At 50.5% G+C, this 16,781-nt stretch overlaps 1 protein-coding gene across 3 annotated transcripts in view; it reads right to left on the reverse strand.

Annotated features, from left to right (window-relative positions):
- Window positions 1-16,781, reverse strand: part of ZBTB46 (zinc finger and BTB domain containing 46) — a 97,770-nt gene that overhangs the window by 7,189 nt on the left and 73,800 nt on the right. For all 3 annotated transcript variants that reach the window (XM_045364161.2, XM_065523426.2, XM_065523424.2), the window contains one exon: window positions 3,254-3,429. In XM_045364161.2, the coding sequence (XP_045220096.1) occupies window positions 3,254-3,429 (176 nt within the window). The remainder of the gene's footprint in view (window positions 1-3,253; window positions 3,430-16,781) is intronic.

Below are 16,781 nucleotides of genomic sequence, written 5' to 3' on the forward strand. Positions count from 1 at the left end.
CCAGGCTGTTCTTGAACTCCTGGCCTCAAGCTATCCTCCTGCCCCAGCCTCCCGAAGTGCTAGGATTACAGGCATGTACCACCACACTTGGCTTTCCATATGTTTCCAGGGAATTATGATCCCCTGAAGTCCAATCATGAAACCCCAGGATAAAAATCCCAGCCCTGGTTGGACACAGTGGCTCATACCTGTAATCCCAGCACTTTGAGAAGCAGAGGCAGGTGGCTCACTTGAGGCCAGTAGTTTGGGACTAGCCTGGGCAGCATAGCAAAATCCCATCACCACAAAACGCAAAAATCAGCTGGGCACGGTGGTGCATACCTGTAGTCCCAGCTACTTGGGAGGCTGAGGTGGGAGGATCGCTTGAGCCCGGGAGGTCAAAGTTGTAGCGAGCTGTCATCGTGCCACTGCACTGCAGCCTAGGCAACACAATGAAACCCTGTCTCCAAAAAACAAAATCAAAAACAAAAACCCTAACCCTACCCAACGAGAAGGAACAGGCAGCCACACTGAACCTCAAACAGGATCAAGACGCTTACTGAGAGGTTAATATGGATTTGCTAAAAAAGATGTTGCAATCCATGTTGTTAAAACGTGTTAGCACCTATCAGTTTAAAAAACAAGATGTGGCCGGGCGCGGTGGCTCAAGCCTGTAATCCCAGCACTTTGGGAGGCCGAGACGGGCGGATCACGAGGTCAGGAGATCGAGACCATCCTGGCTGACACGGTGAAACCCCGTCTCTACTAAAAAAAAATACAAAAACTTAGCCGGGCGAGGTGGCGGGCGCCTGTAGTCCCAGCTACTCGGGAGGCTGAGGCAGGAGAATGGCGTAAACCCGGGAGGCGGAGCTTGCAGTGAGCTGAGATCCGGCCAGTGCACTCCAGCCTGGGCGACAGAGCGAGACTCCGTCTCAAAAAAAAAAAAAAAAAAAAAACGTGTTAGCACCTATCAGTTTAAAAAACAAGATGTGGCCGGGCGCGGTGGCTCAAGCCTGTAATCCCAGCACTTTGGGAGGCCGAGATGGGCGGATCAGAGGTCAGGAGATCGAGACCATCCTGGCAAACACGATGAAACCCTGTCTCTACTAAAAAACACGAAAAAACTAGCCGGGCGAGGTGGTGGGCGCCTGTGGTCCCAGCTACTCGGGAGACTGAGGCAGGAGAATGGCATAAACCCAGGAGGCAGAGCTTGCAGTGAGCTGAGATCCGGCCACTGCACTCCAGCCTGGGCGACAGAGCGAGACTCCGTCTCAAAAAAAAAAAAAAAAAAAAACAAGATGCGATTTTCTCTGAATAGGAAACATGTTGGCATGGTGCAGCTACCTACCCCGCTTTTTATAAGTGGTTTGTAAGATGAGCCCTGTGGCCTGTGTGAGCAGAAGCACATCCACAGCTACGGAAAACAAGACCGGGGCCTCTGTGACTCCACGTGGATATGGCTCTGCTTCTGACCTTGCAGACCTGCCCTCTTGTGGTCTAGGGTCCCCTCTCAGGACTGTTCTTTCTCTACTGTCCTCCACCTCGCAAAGGCAAGTGTGGCGGCATCAGGGAAGGCCAGAGCCCAGCACTAAGCCCAGCTCCACATCCACTTCAGGACACATCCCAGGTGGCATCCGAGGGCCTGGAGTGGCCCTTCACCCACAGCTGGCCAGGCAGACACGGGCAGACCAGGTCCCTGGCGCCACTCTAGCTCTGCAGCTTGACCTCAGGGAGCTCCCACAGGGGTCTTTACCCCAAATGAGTATCCACCACTGCGCTGGAAAAGCAGAAACCAACAGAACCTGACCCCTGGTGCTCGGCCCTGCCCCCTGGTGGGTCTCCCCATACAGCCCTGCCCCCCAACCGTGGGTATCCCCATACGGCCCCACCCCCAGGTGGGTCTCCCCATACAGCCCCGCCCCCGGGTGGATCTCCCCATAAGGCCCCGCCCCCGGGTGGGTCTCCCCATAAGGCCCCGCCCCCAGGTGGGTCTCCCCATAAAGCCCCGCCCCCAGGTGGGTTTCCCCATAAGGCCCCGCCCCCGAGTGGGTTTCCCCATAAGGCCCCGCCCCCGGGTGGGTTTCCCCATAAGGCCCCGCCCCCGGGTGGGTCTCCCCATAAGGCCCCGCCCCCAGGTGGGTCTCCCCATAAGGCCCCGCCCCCGAGTGGGTTTCCCCATAAGGCCCCGCCCCCGGGTGGGTCTCCCCATAAGGCCCCGCCCCCGGGTGGGTCTCCCCATAAGGCCCCGCCCCCGGGTGGGTCTCCCCATAAAGCCCCGCCCCCAGGTGGGTCTCCCCATAAAGCCCCGCCCCCAGGTGGGTTTCCCCATAAAGCCCCACCCCCAGGTGGGTTTCTCCATAAGGCCCCGCCCCCACGTGGGTCTCCCCATAAAGCCCCGCCCCCAGGTGGGTTTCCCCATAAGGCCCCGCCCCCTGGTGGGTCTCCCCGTGGAGCTCTTCTCCTGCAGGTCCCACTCTGGAACCTACTGACTCTCCTGCGATTCCTAAACTGGCGGCGGTGCTCCCGCGCCTCTCCCGCCCCGACAGCGGACCCACCTCAGCCCGGAGCCCGGGGCCGCCTCCACTGACTCTCCTCACACAGCTGCGCGCCGCGAGCCCCCCCTGCACCCTGCGCCTCGGGGCGGGCGTCCCAGGACTCCCTGAACCCTTGGGGCCGTCCCTGCTCTGGGCTGCCTGTGCCCCGCGCGCCTCACTGGGTCATCTCACCCACCTGAGATGCCCTCGTCAGGCCTTTTTTGGCAAATCTACCTCCCTGTTCCCAGCCTGCCTTTTTCTACTATTTCCTCCCCAAGCAAATCCATCCACTCCACACCTGCTACCTGACAACGACCTGCCGGTTCTGAGCTCCAGGATGGGCACAGTGGGCGCAGACAGGTCGGCAGGCACCAGGACAGGGTTTCTCGTCCCGAGGCAGAGCGGGGGCGGGGGACACAGAGGTGGCTGAGGGTTGGGGGCTCCAAGCAGAGCGAGCTGAGCTTGCTGAGGCCTGGCTGCCTTGGGGGCCAGTAGGTGGGCAGGGCGGGCAGAAGCCTTGGCAGGGGCCATGTGGCCCACCCATGCCCAGGAGGCCAGGGCGGAGCAGGCAGGGGCCATGTGCTAACCGGGGCGGCTCTCCCTGCCCTGCTGTCTTCCCCGCGCCGCGCAGAGAGGACCCGGTCTGGGGTCCGGGGCGGTCTGCACCTCCATTGGGACCCGCCTGCCCAGACATCGTGGCCACACACAGCGCGCGGTGCGCAGACCCTCCCCGCACTCACCAGTGTGTGCCGCTTCATGTGCTCGCGCCGCGTGAACTTCTTCCCGCAGATCTCGCAGGGGTAGGGACGCTCTCCCGTGTGCGAGCGCATGTGACGCTTGAGGATGCACTGGTGCATGGCCGAGAAGCTGCAGTACGGGCACTTGAACTTCTTCCTGATCACCGTGAACTCATTCACTGAAAGAGAGGGACCCCCGAGGCGTCAGCAGGGCCTGGGATGTGCCACCCCGCGGCCCACAGACCACGGCTGCACCGCGCAGCCCAGCAGCCAGGACGGGCTGTCTCCCACCGTGACCCACTGGGGGCTGGTCAGCACTGGGGTCACCACTGGGGGCTGAGCAGGCCAGGCTCCCCCACCATCTGCATAGACTGTCCTGCCCACTGTCTGGCAGGGACGGTGACAGCAAGGCTGAGCCCCAGGGAGCTCAGGAGCCCCAGCTCTCAGGAGATGTTTCCATCAGGGAACATTCCAAGGGGCCATCGCTCCAATGACGACAGACCAAGAGCCCTCAGGCCAAAGGCAGGAGGCAAGGGGTAAGAACGGCCAATGTCAAACACAGTGCCCAGTCCCTGCAGGACCCTCCTTCCAGCCCTCAGACCCCACTGAGCATCCGTGGGTAGCAGGCCCTGGGCGTGGTGTCAGATCAGACGCCTCCCTAGAGGCAGATAAGAAACAAACACTGCAGAGTAACACGGGTCCAGAAGTGTGCAGGGAAAATGGGAGACGTGGGTGCAACTCAAAGCCCTGGGCTCTAATTGCTGGATGCGAGAGAAGCAGCCAGACCCCTTTAATCAAGTTGTGTTCCCCCAAACCTGAGAACCAACATCACTCAGCAGCAGGAACTCCACACCACCATCTCCACGGTGCGTGCTCTGGGGCCAGCCTCAAAAACCTGGGGGGCCCCAGCACCCCCAATGCCGTTACGCTACTCAGGCCCAGATACAGGCACGTCAGACTTGGGCATGGGCCACCGAGAGAGCCCGGAGCAGCCTCGTCCACGGGACCCTCCAGGAGACTCCCCCTGAAGCCCGGTGTACGCACCTGCCAAGGGCTGCTCACCCTGGGGTTACGATGTACTTACTGCTGTGCTGGACATCTTCCCCTCCACATACTGTGACCACCTTTCAATGCCAGGATTTTTAACTACACAGCTTTTGGATGTTTGAACACCGTAATTTATTAAACAGGCACTACTGCTGAACACTTGTTTCTGTGTTTTCACCCTTGTGGACACTTCAGTGAGGCTCCTACAGATGGGTCTCTGCAGCCTTCTGCCACTTCCTGAAGATAAATTCTGACAACTGGGATAAGCACCTGCCCTCCTGACCAGCAGTCCCCACTTGCCGGGCAGGGAGGGTCTACTGTGGTTCTGGGGGCACCAGGCACACCCCCATGACAAGGATATCTCAAAAGGCAGCTCTAACAGGAAACTCAGCATCTGCCAGGAGTGCCCATTTTGTGAAATGAGCATGTCTGTGTAGCCAAGACAGAAAAACCAAGAGGCCTAGCCTGGCACGGCACCACCTCTGACCAGCTGGCCACATTCGGACACGCACATCCCCGCCACACATTACTTGAGCGGCTCATGAGCAGGAAAACGCAAGCTCCTCCTGGCCTGTCCTCTCCCAGCCACACTGTGCCCCGGGCTCTCCTCCGTGAGTCAGGTAACAGGAGACTTCTCTTTCCCACCACACCGTCCCCCAGGCCACCCTTCTCACCCTGACAGCGCCTGGTTCCCACATCATCACACCCAACAGAGCAAACGCTCCACACATTCTAGACTGCAAAAGGAGAGCAAGGAAATGAGTTTTTCGGTTATTTTATTTAAACCAGCTTGTTTGTTTTTGTTTTTTTAAAAAAAACAAGATGAGGTTTCGCCATGTTGCCCAGGCTGGTCTTGAACTCCTGGGCTCAAGTGTTCCTCCCACCTTGGCCTCCAAAAGTGATGGGATTATAGGCGTGAGCCACCCTGCCTGGCCCAAAACAACTTTTTTGTATTTTTTTTTTTTTGAGACGGAGTCTTGCTCTGTCGCCCAGGCTGGAGTGCAGTGGTGCGATCTCGGCTCACTACAAGCTCCACCTCCCGGGTTCACATCATTCTCCTGCCTCAGCCTCCTGAGTAGCTGGGACTACAGGCGCCCGCCACCATACCCGGCTAATTTTTTGTATTTTTTTTTTTTTTTTTTTTTTTTGAGACGGAGTCTCGCTCTGTCGCCCAGGCTGGAGTGCAGTGGCCGGATCTCAGCTCACTGCAAGCTCCGCCTCCCAGGTTCACGCCATTCTCCTGCCTCAGCCTCCCGAGTAGCTGGGACCACAGGCGCCCGCCACCTCGCCTGGCTAGTTTTTTGTGTTTTTTAGTAGAGACGGGGTTTCACCGTGTTAGCCAGGATGGTCTCGATCTCCTGACCTCGTGATCCGCCCGTCTCGGCCTCCCAAAGTGCTGGGATTACAGGCTTGAGCCACCGCGCCCGGCCAATTTTTTGTATTTTTAGTAGAGACGGGGTTTCACAGTGTTAGCCAGGATAGTCTCGATCTCCTGACCTCGTGATCCACCTGCCTCGGCCTCTCAAAGTGCTGGGATTACAGGCGTGAGCCACCTGCCCAAAACAACTCTTTTGAGAATATATTCTTTCATGGTTTCTATTCTTCCTATACAAACATGAAAATTAAAATTTTGAATTATCACATATTTTAGCCATTTTTATTTAATTCATACCTACATGTTAAATATTTATCTCTGTATAGAAACCCTGTATTTTTTTCCCTAGAAAAACAACTTAGAATGGACATGAGCAGGACTCAGTGTTAATGACCCCATCAGAATAAACGCCATGGGCCCAGGGCAGAGCCGCAGCTGTGGATGGTCCCCTTACACCCTGCATTTTCTGACGCTGCCTGTGACGCACTTCAGTTTTTTCTTACTACTCTATTTTCCTGTCACTGCCATAACAAAGAACCAAAGTGCGAGGCTCAGAACAACCTGGTCCACTCTCTTGCAGCTCTGGAGGCCACAGGTCGGAGGTCAAGGCATCAGCACGGCCTGGCTCTCTCCAGGGGCTCCAGGGAGGGTCCCTCCAGCCTCTTCTGCTCCTGGTGGCTCCAGCTGTCCCTTGGCTTGTGGCCGCATTGCTCCAGTCTCTGCCACCATCTGTGTGGCCTTCTCTGTGTCTGTGTCTCTTCCTCATCTGCCTCTTAGAAGGACACGTGTGATTGGACTTAGGACCCATCTGGACAATGCAGGAGGACCTCATTTGGAGATCCTTCATCGCATCTGCAAGACCCTTTTTCCAAAGGGTCACATCCACAGCTCTGAGGATCAGGACGGAGACCTATGTTTGGGGCGGGTGTTTGCTGCTCAACCCACTAAATTTGACTGCCAGTACCGTGATCGTTGAGTGAATTTCACTGGCTGTCATTACTAAAATAATTTCTTACTGGAAACAACACCTTCCATGATTTATTTGTGATTTATAGTCTATATATCTTAGGAAAAATTAACATCACATAGTTTCATTCTCATAAACACTAGGAAGGCCTTAAAGTCCATTTGGTAACAGTAATTAAATAAAAAAGCATAAAGGGCTGGGTGCGGTGGCTCACGCCTGTAATCCCAGCACTTTGGGAGACCAAGGTGGGCAGATCACGAGGTCAGGAGATCGAGACCATCCTGGCTAATATGGAGAAACCCCGTCTCTACTAAAAATACAAAAAACTAGCCAGGCGTAGTGGTGGGCGCCTGTAGTCCCAGCTACTTGGGAGGCTGAGGCAGGAGAATGGCGTGAACCCAGGAGGCGGAGGTTGCAGTGAGCCGAGATCGTGCCACTGCACTCCAGCCTGGGCAACAGAGCGAGACTCCATCTCAAAAAAAAAAAAAAAAAAAAAGCATAAAGATCATTACATGGAAACAGGCAATCTCGCAATCTGTCCTAAAAACGGAACCCTTTGCCAGGAATCAGGTGTTCTTGCAAGGAAAAGGCCAACATCCAAAAGAATAACTGCAAAGCAGTGCTATCAAAGCTGGCGTGAACCCCCTAAAATAGGACATTCAGTGACATCCGGCTGCAAAGGTACAGAATTGCATCTGCGAAAACACTGCAGTCATTCATGCTGGACTGGAGCCGCCCTCCCCTAAGCTCAAGGAAGAGTGGAGGTCTCTGGCCTCCCTGCACCATGCCAAGTCGGCTGCATGGCCACCTGCCCTTGGCCCTTCCTCTGTCCCCTCACAGCACGCTTCCACTGCAGGAGAATCAGACCTGTCCTAAATAGCCACTGTACCAGGAAACATTCCAGAACCTTTTCATGATAGTGTCAAAGACTGCAAGAAACCAGCCATGAACCAAACGGACTGGCAGTTGGCTTCCAGCAGGCAGATAGGGGACAAGGCATTTTTGGAGGGGTCAAGTTTGCTGCTTCCTGAGTCTTCATCACAATACCATCTGGATATTGAATTGGTATGGATATAACTTTCAAAAGACTGCACTTCAAGTGCATTTCAGAAAAGGATCCAAACATCAACTGTACTGTTTTTTTGTTTACAAATGTATCAGGCTGTCACTTACTCTGTGTTAGAATGTGACAAAACTGTGGTATGTCCAGATTATTTTCAAAAACGTTTTAAGCCTTATGTAAAGTGCAAATACGTATACAGCTCAATAAACTTTACGTACGTACATCCCACATCGCCACTCAAACAGTCATTGCGTGTTCCCAGCACCCTCGAATGAGCCTTTGGCCCTCCCCTAGTTATAACTCCCAGAGACCACGCTCTGCCCTCAATCACCACACGTTTTATTGCTCTAGGGCTTCGTATATGTGGGATCCTATGCTCGTGTTTGGCTTTCTTCACTAGACATGGCCTGCACTGCTGCCTGGAGGAGGATTTGGTCTTTGTTGTGCATAGTACTCCATGGTACCACTAAGCCACATGTCCATCCTGCAGGTTCCAGTTTGGACCTGTTGAACAGTGGTGATCTGATGGCTCTTACATGTGTCTTTCGGTGACTTAAGTTCTCATTTCTGTTGGGCATGCCCTGGGGGAGGCTTCTGATTTTGGTGACTTAAGTTCTCATTTCTGTTGGGCATGCCCTGAGGGGGGCTTCTGGACCACAGGGTGTTCACCTGCTTGGCTTCAGCAGATATCGCCAATTTTCCAAAGATTTATGATTCCTCTCAAATTAATTTTTGTGCTTGGTCAGAATTAGGGGTCAAGATTCACTTTTTTGGGGAAGGGGAATGGAGTCTCGCTCTGTCACCCAGGCTGGAGTGCAGTGGTGTGATCTCAGCTTGCTGCAACATCCACCTCCTGGGTTCAAGCGATTCTCCTGCCTCAGCCTCCTGAGTAGCTGGGATTACAGGCACTCATCACTACACCAGGCTGATTTTTGTATTTTTAGTAGAGACTGGGTTTTGCCATGTTGGCCAGGCTGGTCTCAACCTCCTGACCTCAGGTGATCCACCCGCCTCGGCCTCCCAAAGTGCTGGGATTACAGGTGTGAACCACCGCGCCCGGCCATGACTGACTTTTTTCCTCCATGTAAATGTCCGGTCACTCAGCACCATATATTGAAAAGGCCATCCGTCTCTGAGTTGCAGAGGTGGCTTTGTAGTGCCTCACTGGCCGTGACGGCTTGTCTACCCTGCATCAACACCACAGCGTCTCCATGACTGCAGCACCGTAAGCCTTGATACCTGCATATATCAGTCCCCCAGCTTTCTCCTTCCTTCCCAAGATCACCTTAGCCATCTGTATGAACCCTGGCTTTTATTTCCTGGTTTCGGACACCCTGACATCAGGGGGTCTCAATGACCCTGGAGGAACTTCTCCTCCCAGTTCCCAGAGATAGCAATTGGATTCACCTTTGAGTGCACCTTTCATATGTAAGCCAACCCATCCAGAGCTCACACTCCCTCCACCTCCTCCACAGGTTCTCACACTACGGCCAGTATCCTCCTCCCCTAATCACCCCTGGGCCATACAACTAGACACAGCTCCTATGCCCCAGAGCCTGCTGAAATTATTCAAATCACACAATCCTAACCAGCTTACCCTGCCTTGCCCATTCCTCCCCACAGAAACCAAACAAGGCTCCAGCCTGCATCTCCCTCTCTCCCTCTGCCTCCTGACTGACCCTGGTGCTTCCCCATGTAGCTCTGTATGGGATGGTGGGCCTCCTCTTTCTAGAAATCGGTATAACAAACTTCTTCCCTTTATGAGTTATTTCTGTGTCTGTGTGTCCTACCATACCTGATTAACACAAATCCCCAGGTGTCCTTAGATCACTATCCTAGATCCTTTGCATCTCCAAATATTAGGAATTAGTCAATTTACTCACACACACACACACACATGCACACACACACACACCCCTCTGCTGGGATTTTAACAGGAATCGTGCTGACCCAACATATCAACTTAGGGAGATTCACATCTTAACAATTGTGAGTCTTCTTTTCCATGAACATAGTATATCCCTGCATTTATTAGCATTTTCTTTAATTTCTCCCAGCAATATTTTATAGTTTTCTGTGTAGCAGTCTTTGCATATTTTTTGTTTAATTTATTCCTAGGCATTTGATATCCTATAAAATGAAACTGTTATTTATAGAAATACAATTTACTTTTGGGCCGGGCGCGGTGGCTCAAGCCTGTAATCCCAGCACTTTGGGAGGCCGAGACGGGCGGATCACGAGGTCAGGAGATCGAGACCATCCCGGCCTACACGGTGAAACCCCGTCTCTACTAAAAAATACAAAAAAACTAGCCGGGCGAGGTGGCAGGCGCCTGTAGTCCCAGCTACTCGGGAGGCTGAGGCAGGAGAATGGCATAAACCCAGGAGGCGGAGCTTGCAGTGAGCTGAGATCCGGTCACTGCACTCCAGCCTGGGCGACAGAGTGAGACTCCGTCTCAAAAAAAAAAAAAAAAGAAATACAATTTACTTTTGTATACAAAAGCCCACGTTGTATACTGGCTCTATATCCAATGTATTTGGTAAATTCTCCTGTTAAAAATCTAACAGTTTCTATATTCTTTTGAATGTTCTACATGCATAATCATGTCATCTACAAATAATGACACTTTTACTTATTCCTTTCCATTCATTTTTTTATTTTCTTTTTTTTGAGACAGAGTCTTGCTCTGTCACCCAGGCTGGAGTGCAGTGGCACGACCTCGGCTCACTGCAAGCTCTGCCTCCCGGGTTCATGCCATTCTCCTGCCTCAGCCTCCCAAGTAGCTGGGACTACAGGCGCCCGCCACCACGCCCGGCTAATTTTTTGTATTTTTAGTAGAGACGGGGTTTCACCGTAGTCTCGATCTCCTGACCTTGTGATCCGCCCGCCTGGGCCTCCCAAAGTGCTGGGATTACAGGTGTGAGCCACCGCGCCTGGCCATTTTTTTCTTTTCTTTTTTTCTTGAGATGGAGTCTCGCTCTGTCGCCCAGGCTGGAGTGCAGTGGCCGGATCTCAGCTCACTGCAAGCTCCGCCTCCCGGGTTTACGCCATTCTCCTGCCTCAGCCTCCCGAGTAGCTGGGACTACAGGCGCCCGCCACCTCGCCCGGCTAGTTTTTTGTATTTTTTTTTTTAGTAGAGACGAGGTTTCACCGTGTTAACCAGGATGGTCTCGATCTTCTGACCTCGTGATCCGCCCGTCTCGGCCTCCCAAAGTGCTGGGATTACAGGCTTGAGCCACCGCGCCCGGCCTCTTTTTTTCTTTAGTAAAGACAGGGCCTTGCCATGTTTCCCAGGCTGGTCTTGAGCTCCTGGGCTCGAGAGACTCACCCACCTCAGCCTCCCAAAGTGCTGAGATTGCAGGCATGAGCCACAGGGCCTGGCCCCTTTTATTTATCACTGTATTGCACAGCTTGGGACAAGAGGTGGGACTTGGGAAGGAGGGGGGCAAGGGAGGTTCCTGACACACATTAGTAAGGCAAGAGCTCTCAAGTGCAGCGCTGCTCACACAACCCAGGCCGGGATCTCCAGCCAACTCTGAATATAAGTGGTAACGATGAGCATCTGTGTATCGTTCCCATGCTCAGAGGCTAAGTCACCATGATTTCATGATTAATCAGGAGGTTAACTTTTTTTTTTTTGTAGATACTTTTTGTCAGATTCAGAACATTTCTTTATACTCCAATTTGCTGATTTTTATCATGAAGGCTACTGAATTTTATCTAAAGTGTTTTCTGCATTTATTGAGGTGATATAGCAGGTTCTCTTCTTTATTCGGCTAATGTGGTGAATTGCACACGGTGATTCCACTCACTTAACCTTGAGTTCCCGGAATGAGCCTGCGGACCCTGTGGCACGGTTCTTCCTCTGTATCACTGGATTCGATTTGCTGGTATTGACTTTAATAGTTGTGTATCTCTGCTGAGTGATAATTTCCTTTCTTGTAATGCCGTATCAGGCTCTAGGATCAAGACTATGCCAGCTCAAATAGGCTGGAGACTGTTATTTTCTTCTAGTATTTGGAAGATATGTGTAATGTTGGCGTCATTTTCTTCCGTTAAAACTGGAAATAATTCACTAGTGAAGGCACTCACCCTGAAGCTTTCTCTGTGGGAAGGTTTTAAAGTTATTAATTCAATTTTCTCAGCAGATCATACAATTATTGAACTCTTCCTGTTTGCTTCAGTTTTGATAAATTCTGTTTTCCAGGAATTTTCCCATTTCCTCCAATTTGTCAAATATATTTGCATACAGTTGTGTATAATCGTCTTATCTATCCAGTATCTGTTGATCACTTTTCATAGGAGTTATATCAGTTTTATTAATCTTTTCAACACACTGGCTTTGGGCATTGTTCATTTTCGGTTTTGGGGTTTGCCCAGGCTGGAATGCAGTGGTGCAATCATAGCTCACTGTAACCTTAAATTCCTTGGCCTCAAGTAATCCTCTCACCTTAACCTCCCAAAGTGCTGGGATTACAGGTGTGCACCACCATGCTAGATGCATTGTTCATTTTTGTATGTCTGCTTTCTACTTCAACGATAGCTCTTCTTTTAATTTTCAGACGGAGTCTCCCTCTTGTCGCCCAGGCTGGAGTGCAATGGCACGATCTCAGCTCACTACAACCTCCGCCTCCTGGGTTCAAGCAATTCTCCTGCCTCAGCCTCCTGAGTAGCTGGGATTACAAGCACCCACCACCACACCCGATTAATTTTTGTATTTTTAGTAGAGACAGGGTTTCGCCATGTTGGCCAGGCTGGTCTCGAACTCCTGACCTCAAGTGATTCACCCACCTCGGCCTCCCAAAGTGCTGGGATTACAGACATGAGCCACCACATTCAGCCTGGTATCTATTCTTTATTTCCCTTCTCCTACTTCCTTTGGGCTTAATTTGCTATTCTTTTTCTTCTTGACAAATTTAGAACCTTTCTTCTCTCCTAACATGGAACTAGAGCTCTACGTTTCCCTTAAATACTGCTTTAGATATGACCTAAAAGTTTTGATACAGCATTTTTTTCATTATCATTCAGTTAAAAATATTTTGGCCAGGCACTGTGGCTCACACCTGTAATCTCAGCACTTTCAGAGGCCGAGGCAGGCGGATCATGAGGTCAGGAGTTCAAGACCAGCCTGGCCAATATGGTGAAACCCTGTCTCTACTAAAAATACAAAAATTAGCTGGGTGTGGTGGCGGGCAACTGTAGTCCCAGCTACTCAGGAGGCTGTGGCAGAAGAATCACTTGAACCCAGAAGGCGGAGGTTGCAGTGAGCAGAGATCGCGCCACTGCACTCCAGCCTGGGTGACAGAGTGAGACTCTGTCTCAAAAAAAAAAAAATTTTATCATTTCCACAGTGAATTATTGGTTGACTTGTGATACTATTTGATTTGCAAGCATTTGGGGGACATTCTAGTGTCTTGTTACTGATTTCTAATTCCAGTTTGCTAAGGTCAGAGAGTACACTCTCTGATTTCAATCCTTTGATATTTGTTGAACTGAATTATGGCCCTGGTTGGTCTATTTTGGTAAATGTTTCCTGTCCTTTCGGAATATCCTGCACTTGTTTGGTGTAATGTTCAAATTGGATTAATTGTGCTGTTGCAGGCCAGTATCTCTATGAACACAGATGCAAGATTCAAACAAAACATTAGCAAACTGAATCCAATAATACAGAAAAGAATAGCAGCTTGTGACCAGATGTGTTTATTTCCAGGAATTCAAGGTGAATTTAACATTTGAAAACTGTGTTCAAATCTTCTCTATCCTTATTGAGATTTTGTTTGCTGTTCTATCAATTACCAAGAGGGAAGTGTTTTAAAACCCCCAATTGTAATTGTGAACTTATCTCTTTTTTTAGTTCTGCCAACTTTTACTTCATGTATTTTAAAACTGAGCTGTTGCCAGGAGCGATGGCTCCCACCTGTAATCCCAGCACTTTGGGAGGCCAAGGTGGGTGGATCACAAGGTCAGGAGATCGAGACCATCTTGGCCAACATGGTGAAATCCTGTTTCTACTAAAAATACAAAAAAATTAGCCAGGGTGGTGGCACATGCCTGTATTCCCAGGTACTTCAGGTACTTGGGAGGCTGAGGCAGGAGAATTGCTTGAACCAGGGAGGCAGAGGTTGCAGTGAGCCAAGATCGCGCCATTGCACTCCAGCCTGGGCAACAGAGACTCTTCTCCAAAAAAAAAAAAAAAAAAAAATCTGAGCCGTTAGAAGCAATACACATTTAGGATTGTTATATTTTACTACTGAATTGACTAGTTATCATTATGCCAGTCCCTCTAATACTTCCCAAAGTTTACTTTGATATTAAGACTGCTATACTGACTTCCTTTTCGGTGTTTGCTGATTCATCTTTTTCTTTTCTTTTCTTTCTTTTGTAGAGATAGGGTCTTGCTCCATCACCCAGGCTAGAGTACAGTGGCACAATCATAGCTCACTGTAACCTCAAACTCTTGGGCTCAGTTAGTCTCCTGCCTCAGCCTCCCAAGTAGCTTGGATCACTGGTGTGCACCACCAAACCCAACTAATTAATTTTTTTAGAGATGGGGTCTTGCTATGTTGCCCAGGTAGGACTCAAACTCTTGGCCCCAAGTGATCCTCCCACCTCAGCCTCCCAAAGTGCTGGGATTACAGGTGTGAGCCACTATACCTAGCCAAAAAATAGTTTTTAAAAACAGGGCATGTGTTTTGTTCATTTTTAATAATGTAATTATTGATGTGGCTGGGGCTATCGTCTTGTTTTTTATTTGTCCTTTATGCTTTTTGTTCTTATTCCTCCTTTCTTGCCTTCTTTCAAATTAATCAAGTATTGTATCAGGCCATTCTTGCACTGCTATAAAGAAATACCTGAAACTGGATAATTTATGAGAAAAGAGGTTTAACTGGCTCATGGTTCTGCAGGCTATACAGGAAGCATGGTGGCATCAGCTTCTAGGGAGACCATAGGAAGCTTCCAATCATGGCAGAAGTCAAAGAGGGAGCAAGTGTCTCACACGGCGGCAGAAGGAGCAAGAGAGAGGGTCATGGGGGAGGTGCCACATGCTTTTGATTGACCAGATCTTGTCTCTATCATAAGGACAGCACCAAGGGGAAGGAGCTAAATCATTCACGAAGGGTCCCACCAGGCACCACGCCCAACATTGCAGATCACAGTTCAACATGAGATTTGGGTGGGGACACATTGTGGATCACAGTTCAACATGAGATTTGGGTGGGGACACACATCCAAACTGGATCAAGTATTATTCCATTTCTTCTCCTCATTGAGCCTTTGAATCACACTACTTTATTTTACTATTTTTAGTCATCATTCATGTGACTATAAAGAACCAGAACCACACGAAAATTAACTCTCATCTACCCCAATGCTAATAGTGTCATATGTTTTGCTTCTATTTAGGTTTAAAAATCTCCAAAATTATAATTGTTGCTTTTTTTTTTTTTTTTTTTGAGACGGAGTCTCGCTGTGTCTCCCAGGCTGGAGTGCAGTGGCGTGATCTCGGCTCACTGCAAGCTCCGCCTCCCGGGTTCACGCCATTCTCCCACCTCAGCCTCCCAAGTAGCTGAGACTACAGGCGCCCGCCACCACGCCCGGCTAGTTTTTTGTATTTTTAGTAGAGACGGGGTTTCACCATGTTAGCCAGGATAGTCTCGATCTCCTGACCTCGTGATCCACCCGCCTCGGCCTCCCAAAGTGCTGGGATTACAGGCTTGAGCCACCGCGCCCGGCCAATTGTTGCTTTAAACAATCAAGATTCTTTTCTATTACTCACACAGTTGCCCTTTCTGGTGCTTTCTTTTCTTTTCTTTTTTTAAAATTATATATAAGAGACTGCCTTGCTCTGTCATCCAGGCTGGAGTGCAGCAGTGCAACCACGGCTCACAGCAGCCTTGACCTCCTGGGCTCAAGCGATCCTCCCACCCCAAGTGGCTGGAACTACAGGCATGAGCCATCACACCCAGCTAATTTTAAAAAACATTCATAGGCCAAGCACGGTGGCTCATGCCTGTAATCCCAGCATTTTGTGAGGCCGAGGTGGGCAGATCACTTGAGGCCAGGGGTTCCAGACCAGCTTGGGCAACATGGCAAAACCTTGTCTCTACTAAAAATAAAATACATTAGCCGGATGTGGTGGGTGCCTGTAATCCCAGCTTCTCAGGAGGCTGAGGCACGAGAATCACTTGAACCCAGGAGGCAGAGGTTGCAGTGAGCTGAGATCAAACTACTACACTCCAGCCTGGGTGACAGAGTGAGACCCTGTCTCAGTCAATCAATAAAATAAAAACTAATTTTTTTTTTTTTTTTTTTTTTTTTGGCTGGGCGCGGTGGCTCAAGCCTGTAATCCCAGCACTTTGGGAGGCCGAGACGGGCGGATCACGAGTTCAGGAGATCGAGACCATCCTGGCTAACATGGTTAAACCCCATCTCTACTAAAAATACGAAAAATTAGCCGGGCGAGGTGGCGGGCGCCTGTACTCCCAGCTACTCGGGAGGCTGAGGCAGGAGAATGGCATGAACCCGGGAGGCGGGGCTTGCAGTGAGCTGAGATCCGGCCACTGCACTCCAGCCTGGGCAACAGAGCTAGACTCCGTCTCAAAAAAAAAAAAAAAAAACTAATTTTTTTTTTTTGTAGAGATGAGATCTTGCTATGTCAGTGTCACACTCCTGGCCTCAAACAATCTTCCCTCCTCATTCTCCCACAGTGCCGGGATCACAGGCATGGCTCCTGTGCTCAGACACGTTCTGGTGTTTTTTTACTCCCTTCTTCAGTTCTGCGCTCCCATCTGGGATACTTTTTCTTTCACCTGAAGGGCTTTTAGTACCTCTTGTCATTTGGCAATGAATTTTCCTGGTTTTGTTTGCATGACAATATGCTTTATATACCCCTAATTTGTGACAAAGCCTGGGCACAGCAGCTCATGCCTGTAATCCCAGCACTTTGGGAGGCGAGGCCAGCAGATCACAAGGTCCAGAAATCAAGACCAGCCTGGTCAACATGGTGAAACGCTGTCTCTACCAAAAATACAAAAAATTACCTGGGTGTGGTGGCGGGCGCCTGTAATCCCAGCTACTG

This window comes from Macaca fascicularis, chromosome 10 (assembly GCF_037993035.2).
Source record: "Macaca fascicularis isolate 582-1 chromosome 10, T2T-MFA8v1.1".
NCBI lineage: Eukaryota > Metazoa > Chordata > Mammalia > Primates > Cercopithecidae > Macaca > Macaca fascicularis.